This window comes from Solanum stenotomum, chromosome 3 (assembly GCF_019186545.1).
Source record: "Solanum stenotomum isolate F172 chromosome 3, ASM1918654v1, whole genome shotgun sequence".
NCBI classification, from domain to species: Eukaryota; Viridiplantae; Streptophyta; class Magnoliopsida; order Solanales; family Solanaceae; genus Solanum; species Solanum stenotomum.
This window is the reverse complement of record NC_064284.1, coordinates 15,935,278-15,949,174: the sequence shown is the minus strand read 5'-3', so window position 1 is coordinate 15,949,174 and position 13,897 is coordinate 15,935,278. Positions and strand designations below refer to the sequence as shown.

General features: G+C 29.5%; 1 protein-coding gene across 1 annotated transcript; it reads right to left on the bottom strand.

Moving 5' to 3' along the window:
* Window positions 1–4,893: 4,893 nt before the first annotated feature.
* On the bottom strand, window positions 4,894–6,788 carry LOC125860426 (UNC93-like protein 1). Its single transcript, XM_049540385.1, has 2 exons — window positions 5,369–6,788; window positions 4,894–5,279 (listed from the first exon to the last, which is right to left on the bottom strand). The coding sequence occupies exons 1-2, from the start codon at window positions 6,541–6,543 to the stop codon at window positions 5,024–5,026; spliced, it is 1,431 nt and encodes a 476-aa protein (XP_049396342.1). The 5' UTR covers window positions 6,544–6,788; the 3' UTR covers window positions 4,894–5,023.
* Between the last annotated feature and the right edge of the window lie 7,109 nt (window positions 6,789–13,897).

Here is a 13,897-nt window from a genome sequence, read left to right as displayed (position 1 = left end):
TAAAGATTGAAAACTTTATCTTCTAAATCAATACTAGTGTGTTATAGTATTGGAACACAATAAACTTGACGACAAGATGATCTATTGATTGTAATTAGACGTCTAGATGAGTTACAAGAGATTATTTGAAACATTCAAAGTGTGGGGGTGTTTGGATTATGATTAATAGTCAATAATATTTGAAGAAGTTTAGTATGTAAAGTATTTCTTCAATACCCACAAGATATATCTTTGATATATTTGACATGGTAGTTATATTTACAACTTAGACAATTTTAGTGATAGTTAGTTGATTAAACTACTAATGTGATGATCAGGCTATAAGTCTTGACATAAATATTGTGTATTTTCATGAAGTAATATCACTTAAACTGTTGTGACTTTTCATCAAAAAAAGTATTTGTTATAAGATAACTTTTGTATAGACATGACCTTCATACATAAATGAATTGGTGTGTTGGTCTATAAATAATGATGAATCTTTTAGTGATAATGATAAAATTATATAAGTTGGATTTGTAACATGTATGAAGGTGCCCTAAGTTTTGCATCAAAATAGACTTAAATTTCATAGTGGAATAAGAATATATTTAGCATATAAATTCTTGAAAAGAAATGAAATGGTTGAAAAAAAATATGATTTTGATGAAATGTTGTGGCCACAACTGATGCAATCATTATAAGCTATCGAGACAATGATGGTATCTATGATATCCCAATGTGAAAGATTTGTTTATGATTTATATTAATCTTATATAATTTAGTTTCAAAAGATGCAGTATAAATGTGTGAAAGAATAAGGCTAAAATCTTTAAATTAAACACAAATAACGGGAATCCAACTTTGAGTTAGTATATACTCTAACAATACAAGTTCAACGGGTATTAACAAGTTACTTTGTGTTGCTAAAGCACAAATCTTCTCTTTTAAAGCTTTGATTCAAGTGTACTGCATACTACTATTTGAGAAGTTGAGGAATTGTTAAATGCTTGAAATAGCAGGAGATTAATGGCAAACACCATTGTTCAAACTATTACATGGAGGTTGAATTAATTCTTAATGAAATGTGTAAATGTTTATAGTAACAGGGACATAGTAGCTAATTTCACCTATATGTATATTGAAGTGGTGCCACTTCAAGCAAGTTCTAAAGGATTGATCTTGTAAATATTCATGAAATCAGGAGAACACATGACCATAAAGGTACTAAAGCAAATACTGGGATTTCTAAGCTATAAATAATATTATATGTGTGATATTTTTTATTTTGACACAAGGAGTTGTGGTTCAAATCTTTTAAGATACCAATTACTTCGTCAGAATTTTAAAGTACTTGCACTAACAGAAAGTTCAAATCTATTATAAGATACTCTATGGTATGCATTATATCGTGAGAAATATTACAAACTAGTGGAGGAATTGTTGGATATTTTGTAATATATAAATGTCTTAAATTGAATAGACACATTTGTTCATGAAAGAACATGACTGTTATAAAAAGTCATTTGTTCATGAAAGAACATGACATTTATGAAAAATCATATGTTCATAAAAGAACACGACTCTTATAAAAAGTCATATGTTCATGAAAGAACTTGACTCTTATGAAGAGTCATTAAGTTCTATAAATATAAAAACTCCCTAGAAGTAGCCTAAGAAAAAAATATATGTATAAACAAAGGGCTTTGTTATATTCTTGTATAGAATTGTTCATATTTACTCCAATATATATATATGAACAACAACTCTTTAAAAAAAAGTAATTACACGCTTCAAAGCCAACTCCTTCTTCAAATTATATTTCCTACTATTTTTTTTCTAACATAAAGTCTATACAATTTCGAGATACTAATTAGAAAACACAATCTTATCATTTCTTTGGGCAAAATATAAGACAAAAAGTACCATGCTAAAGCAAGAGGATAAATTCAACATTTCTAGAGCAAGTAAGAATATATAAAGAAAATTATTGCAAAAAATAATTAAACATACATTAACAAATAGATTTCACAGTACTAGTATGCTAGAAAGTCTTTGATGCATAGGGTTACTGTTTAGGATAGGTGGACGTGACGCAATAAATATATAAAGTTCAATCTATCTCATCAACTCATCATCACATCCATCAATAATTAAATTTTTCAAAACTTACGTATAATATCTTTTTTTGTCATAGGTAATCTCGTTGATATTGAATTTGACTTTTACACAATTGATACATTTTTGTTTTAATCATAGGTACAAATTGTGTAATAATCAAACCTATTATTAACAACACTAATTTTATGTTTAATTTGTGTTCAAATCATTTGGTCAAAAGCTTATTCAGAGCTAGCTATCATTTTTCATACCTACTGTATATTATATTCGTACTAATTGTGTAATATCTTTTTATAAGCTATATTATTTTTAAGTTTATAACAAAAATCTGGTAGAAATAATGTTATTAGGGTTATTTCAAATTAATAAATTAGCCATGTATATGTAATACATTACCTTAGATTTTATAATATAAAAAAAATATAAATATTTGAGTATTTTATTTTAAGGACTAAAATATTTTTATCATTAAAAAAAAATAATCTTTCTTTCCTTATTTTTTAGGCGAAATGGTCTAATGGACCCTTGTAGAGTTTGTATTATGAATCCTTCTACTTAAACTTTTGCCAACTGAACCCATTGAAACTTAATATTTTGAACCCTTTTCTCACATGGTGGATAGTGAGTGAAATACAATCCCTACATGTCAAATGCCATCTCATTTTTAACCGCCACATAAGAAATAAAATGACAAAATCAAATTAAATCCCCAAAATTTTATCTGAAAATCTTTTTCTCTTTCTTCCACATTTCTCTTCTTTCTCCTTACTCATTCCAAAGGCTTTCACTACGAAAATGCAGTACTTGCAAGATCGACAGTGTGGTGGTGAAGCTACCACTCGAAGATGGAGAGGGTAATTGGGCCACATTCGATTTTGAAAAAGCAGTGATGGCCCGAACCACTGTGACACTCACTCTAAAACCCTAAAAGTCACGAACAATCAGTTCTCATTCAAATTACTCAACCCTTCGATTCTTTTCGTTCATTCCTCCATGTTTGTTTTCCTTCCCTTCTTTGCAATTTTGGATCAATTTAACTTTTTAGTTTTTTATAATTTATTCATTTAAGAAAGGATTTTGTGTTCCGTAGATTTGTAGAAATTGGTGTGGTTGACGGCTCCGACGATGTTGAGTTCGGATGAAACAGGATACTTGTTAAAGAGTAGGATCGATAAGTCCATTTATTTGTTTGGAACAATGAAAGAAATTTGTTACTTGGGGAGATTCTTCTGTAGAGTAATAAATATTGAATTTGTTCAAGAAATAATGAGTCTTTTGAAGAAGATGAAAGGCAACAACAAAACAATGAAAAAATGGAGAAAGAATTTGGACATAAATATTTGAAGATCAGTAGAAAAGCCCCAAAAAAACTTATATTTGTTCAACAATGGTAAATGAATATGGGGAAGAAGATGAGTCTTAATTAGGTCAAAAAGTGACATTTTCTATCTCTTTTGAAGACCTCACGCTCCTAAAATATGTGTATCACACGCACTTTGAACAAAAATGTCACATAGAATGACGGGTCAAAAAAAAGTTTGAAATACTAAGCTTCAATAGGTTTAGGGGTTCAGTTGGTAAATGATTAAGTAAAAGGGTTCAGAATACAAACTCATACAAGTACAAGGGTTTATCAGACCATTTCGACTATTTTTTATAAAGATTTGTGGCTCATGTAGTAAAAGAACTTTTTTTTTAAAATAAATAAATAATAAATAAGAGATTCCAAAGATGTTTGTCCTTTTAAGTACTTATTTGTCTGTCCAATTTAGTACTATGGATTTATAAGTTCATACATTTGAAAGAGTTAAGTAGATTCAGTAATTACAGATATCGCCCATTATGGCATTACATATTACTAATATACGTAACAAATAATTTTAATCATATATATATATGATATATGATGTTTTGATATAAAGGATTGGAATGAACCGCGATGCCCTTAGCTGTGTCCTTTGTCGGATGATACTTTGTTGTATATTCAATCAGAAATGAAATCCCAAGGCCAGTATCACACATTGCCAAAGTGCACACTCTTCATCAAACTATATATTACACCCAACAATATGGACACTAAAATCAGATTATTGTATAATGTGTATTTTAATTTTTTAGGCATGTTCTTCGATTCATACCACCTAATTATTCTCCCCAATCTGTAGAGGAACCACTAACAAGATGATCGATCAGCCATACAGCGGTAACTTCGATCCTGGGCCTTGTATACAACGCCAGTCCCACTATGGGAGTTAGTCATGTCTTAGTGGGAGTTAGTCATGTCTGAAGTTGTCGGTAAATGGAAAAAGCCTTATCCTATAAGAAAAAATGAATAGTGCTGAATTAGAACATTAAAGCAGGACTAAATTGGTCCTACCTGCTCCTAGGGCAGATCAATGGAAGAAGGGAAAAGTCTCGAAGGCGGAAAAGGATATGAAGGAGTGCAGTTTGTTCGAGAAATTTCATTTAATCATTTTATCTTTTTACTGATTCACGTCAACCCAATAATATAACAGTCGCGTTGTGTTCCTCATCAGCGCGGAACAAATTTGTAGAAACTGGTATACGCCAGAAGAATATTGAATTTACCAATGTGTATCGGTTTCTGCATATACTATAATGTTTGGAAGTAGATCTTTTAAGATAGCCGCACATGTATTACTAGACTCCAGGAAAGGAAATTGAACAAACAGTTTAAAGCCTATACAATTTGGAGATACTAGATAGAAAGCCATCTTATCATTTCCTCATTTCTAGAGCATGTAAGAATATTAAAAAATAAGAATTAACTAATTATTGGAGAAAGAAGACGATTAAACAAACATTAGCAAAGAAATTTCACTGTGGTTGATAGTCCACAATTTACAGAACAGTTCTTTAAACTCTACTATGGTAGTAATGACTAAATTATAAGTTCTGTAAACTACTCCTTATTGGGGTAGTCCACTGTAGTACTAATGTCGCGGTTTGAAGTAATGGCGACTTCCTTAGTTGTTCCCTCTTCATCTTTGTTGTCATCCTTCACAGCTAATACTACAAGAGCTACCAGTAATGGGAAACTAATGGAGGTTAACGCCCAATTCGCGATAAGCTGGTTTATGAATGGGACATTATGTGAATCGACTTGCCAAGCAACGGCTCCACCTGCACTTTGTACTCCTTTATAGAAGCCACTATACCTGTGAATACAAATAAACAAATCCAATTTTAACCAATACTGATATTCAATTCTGTTTCTCGTAAGCATAAATTGAAATTGAAAATTTACCTGCTGAGAACCTCAGAATCATCTGCCAAGGCTCCTATAACCCAATACACCATGCTTTGAAACATGGCATCGAGTAATCCATAACTAAAATACAACACAAATGGACCTGCAAATTTAGAACCATCCTTGAAATCCAGTAACACTATGTGATTAGGTACATCATCATGGGAATATGTAAGCTGTTTCGCGAATCCTCCGCCCCAAATTGCTGTTGAAAGCAGACCAACAACAATAATACCAACCAATCCTCTAGCCTTTCTGTTCTTAAAACTGTAGTCCATTATGGACCCGATTAACACCGAACCGATCATCTGTGCACCCCAATAGAACACATTGTTCAAACCCCTTGTCCTCAAATTGAACAACACCCCATTTACATTATTGAACTGATAGGTATAAAAGAAGTTACTAGCCCACGAGGCTGGAACCATCAACAGCATCTTCCAGTTGCCGAACAGTTTGAGAATTTGAATTAATTCCACAGACACACTGGAGTACTTAATATTAGTACACGAAGAACCATCGTTCCTAATGACCTTACTAGGATGCAAAATCGCTAAAGAAAGAAACGTTCCGATGACCATGAAGACCATAAATCCAATATATGTACCATCATTAACAGAGGCCGCGGTAGTTCTATTATAGTTGGACACAAACGGTATAAGACCACCAATAACACCACCCATGTTGAAAATACTCCAAAACATAGAGATATAAGTACCTTTCCTGTCATGTGGCGGGTACGATGTCATAATAGCTCCCTGGGCAGCCCAGAGTAGGCCGGCGCCAACACCAAGGAGGCCGCCGGCCACTACCACAAACGCTTGATGCTTGTGGTGATTGTAGTAAAGAAAAGAACCCGCATACAATATATAAGTTGAACACCCAACAAACAGAGTCTTTTTTGGACCTAAAATGTTGTAAATTCCACCACCCAATATCCCAAAAATAGCGAAAGCTGTGTAGAGTGCGGTGTTGGCGTTGTTAGACGCCGTGTGGTCGACTTGACCAGCACCACCCATTCCAGAGAGCGCATTGAACATCCCTGGACAACAAAAACATACTAATCCAATCAAACAAACCTGAACCAGTGGCGAATTGTACCTGAAAATTGAATTGTTTGGAGGTGAATTAGGTAACCCATTTCCATTTTCTTCATCTGCGTAAGAACCCATAACGCTTTGGCCTGTGATAGTCTCAAATTAAAACGGATCAAAGATGAGAAAAATGGATCCTCAAATTTGGGAATTTGGATTAAATTGGGAACTTTGAAAGCAAGGATTAGATGAATTGAAAAACTTCTTGTTTTTGTTGGATGACAAGTTTAATTAACATTCTTTTTATAGTGTGTCATATTCATAAATCATACTACTAACTGCAGGTGTATTTCTTATTTAAAATTAACAACTGGGCCTCGGAACTCGGAAGGATTGATTCCGATGACAATTGGATAAAAATGGGTGCTTTGCTGGCTATATAGTTAATTACGGGTAGTTTAACGTTAACTCTTATAATTAAATGTAGATAAATCAAATGGTCTCCAATTATCACGGCTAATTTGATTCCGTGTTTCACAATGGTCCCAACCCAGAAGTTCAAGATTCATTATTAACTTTTTGTTTTTTGTCGATGAGTAGCACGATTTTTTCTGAATATAATAATAGCTTTAAAATATCACCTTCGTTGGTATCCTCGTAAAGTAATAGGCAAGAAAATAATTAGAGAGCTATGGTTTGTAAATAGTCAATGGTTTTTAAAATTATTTTTAAGATTGTTACATTAAGGCAGGCCTGCCAATCTGCATTGGGTCCTGGATTAGATACTAGTATAGTTTTTTATTGGATTAAGTTTTAGGTCATAAAAAAAGTGAGGAAATTCCTTTGAAGACAGAATATTGAATTTTAAGTGTGTAATACGATTAAAAACCAAGTGGATCATATGATAATAAAATGATCATGTTTGTGTTCGCTGCATTATTAAGATTCAAAGGAATCCTAAATGTTCCTTATAATTATAATTTTGAACTTCTTTAACCAAATATTTTACATACGAGATTTAGATTTAGCGTGACTGATTTTTATTGTAAATTTGAACTTAGAATTTTTCAAAAATAAAAGTTATATATTTAAAAACTTCATAGAAATATTATGTCATAATAAAAGTTGGAGTAAAAATAAAGTCATAATAAAAAATATTTAAAAAAATATATTCAACTCTCCAAATAATAATAGCATCATATAGATACAAAATTAGGGAGTTTACCACGTCAACTACCCCTAGACTCCTCTCAATGAATAATTAGCTTCACATTAATTTCGTATTATCTTTTGTTATTCATAGATTAGGACCTGAGAATTAGGACCAACTTAACTATCTTCCCTCTTTTGGCTATTAGGAATCTATAAATTAATCTATATAAAGCCAAATATGAAAACACTGATGTGGCACCTCTCAATGGCCTCTATTAGTATTTATCTATTTTATCATTTTTTTTGAGCTTTTATCTTATTTTTAATTACAAATTAAAAATGCATTCATGATATAAGAAAAATAAATTTAACTTCTATAATTAAAAACTTGTGTAACAACTAAATAAATTATGGTACAATTAAGATACATCATAAACATAATAATTAAGAAATTGTGTAACGGCTAAATAAATAATGGTACAATTAGGATACATCATAAACATAATTTCTTCAATAAAATTATTAACTAATATTAAAATTAAGTCATTGATTAATTAACTCAATGAAAATGGCAGTTGCTAGAATATGAATGTCAATTTTGCTATTTCAATATAATTGATTGACTAAAAATTTGTACTAATTACGGAAGTTCAATATTTTTTTTCTAATTGCAAAATTAATGAAAAGTTACCCACTTAATTCTTTTAATTACACTTCTTCTTCTCCCTCAATTGTAACTTATATCTCATTCAAACCCATTAAATCCCTTTAATTATTCCCCAATCATTCAACTTAACCATGCATATATTCTGCAATCTTTTTCCACAAATTCAAAACATGGGAAAAAGTAATCATAATGATATGTATTCTTCTTTTTCTGATTATGATTTCAAGGAAGCAAATATAGTTTTATGTCAATACTCAAATTGAGAATAATATTTGGCTTTATTTTATTTTTATTGTTGTTGTTTATTTTGATCATAAATATGTAAATGATATTTCTTTTTGTCAAAATATTACTATCTTATAAAGTTATTTATTTTTTCAATTTTGAAGGTTGTTTCTTCCTCTACAGCATGTTTGTTCACTTCATGAGGTTCCTACAAAGAGGAAGATGAAATTCTTAAACAAAGCAGCATCTACCTAGAGATAAAATTTGGTATTTGTCCGTAAATTTCTTGCTTAATTTTATTATGATACATTGTCTTATTAAAGTTTATACGAGTAAAATTCTAATAGTTCTTTGTTATATATCCATAAAAAATGAAATACTTGACTTGCTAATTTTACAAACTCCTATTTGAATATAATTTTCATGATATATCCATTTAATTTTTGGAAGATATGACTAAAATTAGATGAAAAAGATAAATAAAATTATCTTATTAATGCAAAAATAAGAAGAAGTTAACCTTTTATTTGTTTATTTTATATATATATATATAGACACAGACTCATTGAATAGTTATACATTTAATTTTAGTTTTACATTTTTATTCCTATTTATTCATTGAATTATTTTTAATTATCTAAATTTTAATAAGTTCCACCTATAATATATAATGAGAGATATACTATGAAAATTCTTATATAAATGATTGTACTTAAAAACAAAAATATATATGTTTTAAATAACCCAGATGTATATCTTGGTGTGTGAAATAATGCTAAAAACATGTTCTTTTAGTATTTTTCTTTCATATAAAAAAGAGTGGCATTTTCTAAATTCATTATTAAAGTAAGATATAGCTTATAATACACAAGAAAATACATAGAAGTGAAATCAATATATATTAAAAACAAGTGTATATTGTGATTTATTGCTTAATATTACAGTTTTTAAAATTTTGTATCAATCTAAAAATTACAAATAGAACAATTGATATAACAGTGTTATGATCGGAGTCCCTAGAAAAAAATGTAAAGCTATTTGTTGAAATTACAAAAATTAAAGCAACATATTTTTTTTCATCTCATCTTATTTATTTTTTGTTAAATTTAAAATCTAAAATACTTTAGTGATATATCTTTTTGACCAAGAACTACAATTATTATTTTCTGGTCTCTATTTTTTCTTCATTTGTGAGCACTTGAACTCACAAATATCCACAAATAATAATAAAGATAACCTTACTTTCCTAACAATCAAGAAGAAAAAAGTATGTTGATTAACATACTTTTCAAATAGATAGTTGGGTAGACAATTAATCTCTTCCCCAATCAATGTGAAACTTCAACCCACTCTAACAAATACAATTTCGATCAAATATAGGTCCATCACCTAATGAAACTTATACTACACAAAAGTAACAACATATTATCATGGTAGAGTGTCTAATATGAAATGAATATGATTCGCAACAAATGATAGCATATTCTTATCTTTAAGACTAATGGAAAAGGCAAACCAAGCAACGGATGAAGACGTTGAGTTTGTTAACCATTGTTTTTTCTCTCAATACACTATTTTATGAAGGNCAAATACAATTTCGATCAAATATAGGTCCATCACCTAATGAAACTTATACTACACAAAAGTAACAACATATTATCATGGTAGAGTGTCTAATATGAAATGAATATGATTCGCAACAAATGATAGCATATTCTTATCTTTAAGACTCATGGAAAAGGCAAACCAAGCAACGGATGAAGACATTGAGTTTGTTAACCATTGTTTTTTCTCTTAATACACTATTTTATGAAGGAATCCTTACCAGATCACTATGAAACTTTACAATGACAAAAGAGACTTATTGATAACTAATACATTTGCATTTTCCTCTAGAAAACTTTCAATATGGGAAGGAGGTATGGATATACGAAAAGAACAATAGAAGACGTGGGAACAAAATATTGACAAGTGTTCGGAAGATTGTGCATTCATTTTATATTTTTTTCTTATGTTTTTAGTGATTAAGATCATAAAAATGATGTTGTGTTATTTATTGTAGTTACGTTCTCTCTATCATTTCTCTTTATTTTGTATATTATATAAATTTTTCATTGTTGTAAGTTTATAATTTATGGTTTAAAATAGTAATTTATGACTTTGTTGGGAGTCAACTAACTACTAATTAATACTGGATAAGTATATATTGACATCTTATTGTCTTTCATAATCGTGCGAAGCGCGGACAAATTCACTAGTTACTAAATAAGTCCTAATCCTTTTCTTTATTTTCTTTTCTATTTGAGCCATCTTTTGTGATATTTTGGTAAATTTGTTATCTATAATTTTTATTTAATGCTTTAAATACCTTTTGAGAGTTAAGTCCTACTTAGTTATTTTCCCTTGTTTGGATACTATGAATTAAGTCCCATTTCTTTTTCATTTTTTCTATTTGTGATCTTTTGGAATATTTGTTACGTTTTTTAATGCTCTGATTTTTTTTTTATTTTTTTTTTTTGACAGTCAAGAGCTACCTCCTATTTATTCATTTGTGTCTTCTTTTGTAGTAATGTTTTCTTAAATCTGTTGTGTAAATTTAACTCATATTTGGTAAATTCGTAAAGTTTTTTTTGTTCCGTGTTGAAATAGAACCTTAATTCATTACTTATTATTAGATTTTAGATTAGTTAGTGATTATATATTAGTATTAGATGAGATTTTACGAATATTTTATTACCTTGAACATTTTATAAAAGGTGTTAGATAAATAACGCCAAAAAAAAGTCAAGAGATCCATACACCACTAGTATTTATTGTTGTATTGACTTGTAGACAAATTTACCAAGCTCCAAAGTCGTTCACGTTATTCTTTTTTTCCTTTTTAGTCGTTCAGATTATTCCACAGGTAAAATGAAAAAAGGAATAACTGAGATAATGAGATATATAAAGTCTACTTATTTTAAATTCTAATCAGTTAAACTAATTATATTCATAAACTTGGTGATCAATGTTTGTTTATAAAAATAGTGTATTATTACATAGGGATATAATAAGAGAAAATGAGTAAAAGAATTGCGAGACAATCAATTTTTTGCCAACAAAATGAAAATCTAGATAGTTACTAACTAGTTGAACTACTTCAGATATTTATGTTCAAACATTTGAAAGAAAATAAAAAAAGAGAGGAAGAAATTGAGGGAAGTGAAGGGATGGCTAATCAGAATGCTAAGCTTGCGTTTGGATATATTCCATATTATAATTTAAAATTATGATTTCAAATCTTGGATATGTGATTTGAAATCAACATTTTATATCCCAAATTCGTTCAAGAAAAATATGATTTGAAATTTTAAATCATGATTTCAAAAATTTCAAAATGCAAACCTTAATTCATTAGTTTATATTTTGTAAAAAATGAGGCCATCATTATAAATTTTGCAAAAAATGACTTATGCTTGACGTGAGAAGAAATTGTTCGTATCATAAAAAAAAGATTATGGTATTAAAAAACAACTAGTTACTATCAGTGGTGGAGCCACCTTATCATTAGGGGTTCATCCGAACCTCCTTCTGCGGAAAATTATATTATATTTACATGGTTAAAATATTTTTTTAGGTATATATAGTAGATGTCGAACCCCCTTCAGCTATTTTATGTGTCTATTTCTTCATATTTTGAACCCCCTTATCGAAAATTCTGGCTCCGCCACTGATTATTATCATTGTTGACTAGTGAATCTTTATAAAATATTAAATATGTATCTGAAAGCTTGTAATCATAAACATTTATTTATGAAAGGAACATGCAAGCTAGGCAATTTATCAACACGGCACCTTTGGATATTCCAACATCTTATTTATGAACTATGATATACTCATTTAGTAAGATTGTATAAGAATCGGAGAAATTACGAAGAAAAAAAATATAACTTAAAAAATCTCAATTACATATCTAAATACAAATTAATCTAATTTCATAACATGATTTCACGTCACATTCAGAACTACGTATTTTCCAATAGGTCTGGTAAACGTTGTTATCATTTTTAATTGCCACAACTGGCAAATTAAATTTGGTATACAAGAGAAAAGTTATCATGTCATTTTATCGAGAAGGGGATATATATTATTGTGATCAACGACAGAAATCTTCCAGATCAGGTTTTGAACATTTTGCTAGTGGCCGTATTAGGCCAAAACTGAAAAGCCAACTGCCAGCCGGCCGGCCGCTAAGAATTTTCCCCTTACCTCGATGATACGTTAATCAGGAATCGCTTGATAAATTATATAAAAACAATGCTAAATAAAATATATTAATAATGCTTGCACCTAGCAATAAGCATCACAAGAATGCCAGTCTGATGCTAATTAATACATATAACTGACTTTTAGTTGGTTCTAAAAATAAAAAAATAAAAAAAGATTAATCATAGAGTACTAAATATTTGTTTATGACTCAATGCAGATATTCCTTATGTTTTAAACGCCTGCACCATTTATATTATGGGAATTCTATACAAATAGATTGACTGAGTTATGAATACATCATCTGTGTATTTTAAAATATTACACTCATATCTTTTATATTATGAAAATTGTATACAAATATAGTAAGTTAGTTATAAATTCGAGTCTTTTTAATTTTTGCAAAATGCAAGTTATCTAAGCACCAAGCCAAACATGTCTAGATTTTAGTCCAACTCATTGATTAAGATTTAAAAGTACCAAAATACCACTCTAAGTGGAAAGTAAAGAAATCCGCACACAAAAAAAAGAGTTTAATTAGGGTCATTTAAGGGTAGATAATTTATGCCCACCTAAACTGAAAGTAATTATAAATGCTATAACAAAACTTCGTAAGGAAGTATCATGAGAACTCTATGAAAATTAAATTATGTATTAACAAGCGAATCAAAAATTTACTGTCAATCACAAATTTCAAGTTTGACAAATTTTTTTTTATTTATTTGACATGCCATGCGGGCTAGGTGTCAATATATTAATAAAAAAATAATTCAGCCCTTGTTTATTAAAAAAAAAAACATTTACTCATATACTATTATGAAAATCCTACACAAACAAATTATGTGATACCCTATACCAAAGGAAAGCATACTATCCCCTATATTTTTCGTAAGAAAGTATTGAAAGCCCGTATTATAATCGAGATTCAACGCTAAAATAAAAGATCATCCAACTAAATAAATAAATGAAAATTCAAAGCAGAGAAATAAAATGCAAATAAAAATAAAAATGAATACTTCTTTAAATAAGAAAATATTTATTATATTGTCTAGATAGCTTGATCACCTACTGTATCATCTCCATAGGACTTGTTTGGATATGATTTCAAATTATGATTTGAAATCATGTGGATTTGATGGGCTAAAAATGATATGGGCCGTGGGCTTAAACCATGATCTTCAAGGCCCAATTGGCGTGTCTCAA

Coding starts and splice junctions, on each gene's coding strand:
- LOC125860426 (XM_049540385.1), bottom strand. CDS start 6,543: ATGGGTTCTTACGCAGATGAAGAAAATGGAAATGGGTTACCTAATTCA. Junction 5,280..5,368: donor GATTCTGAGGTTCTCAGCAG/GTAAATTTTCAA, acceptor TTGTATTCACAG/GTATAGTGGCTTCTATAAAG.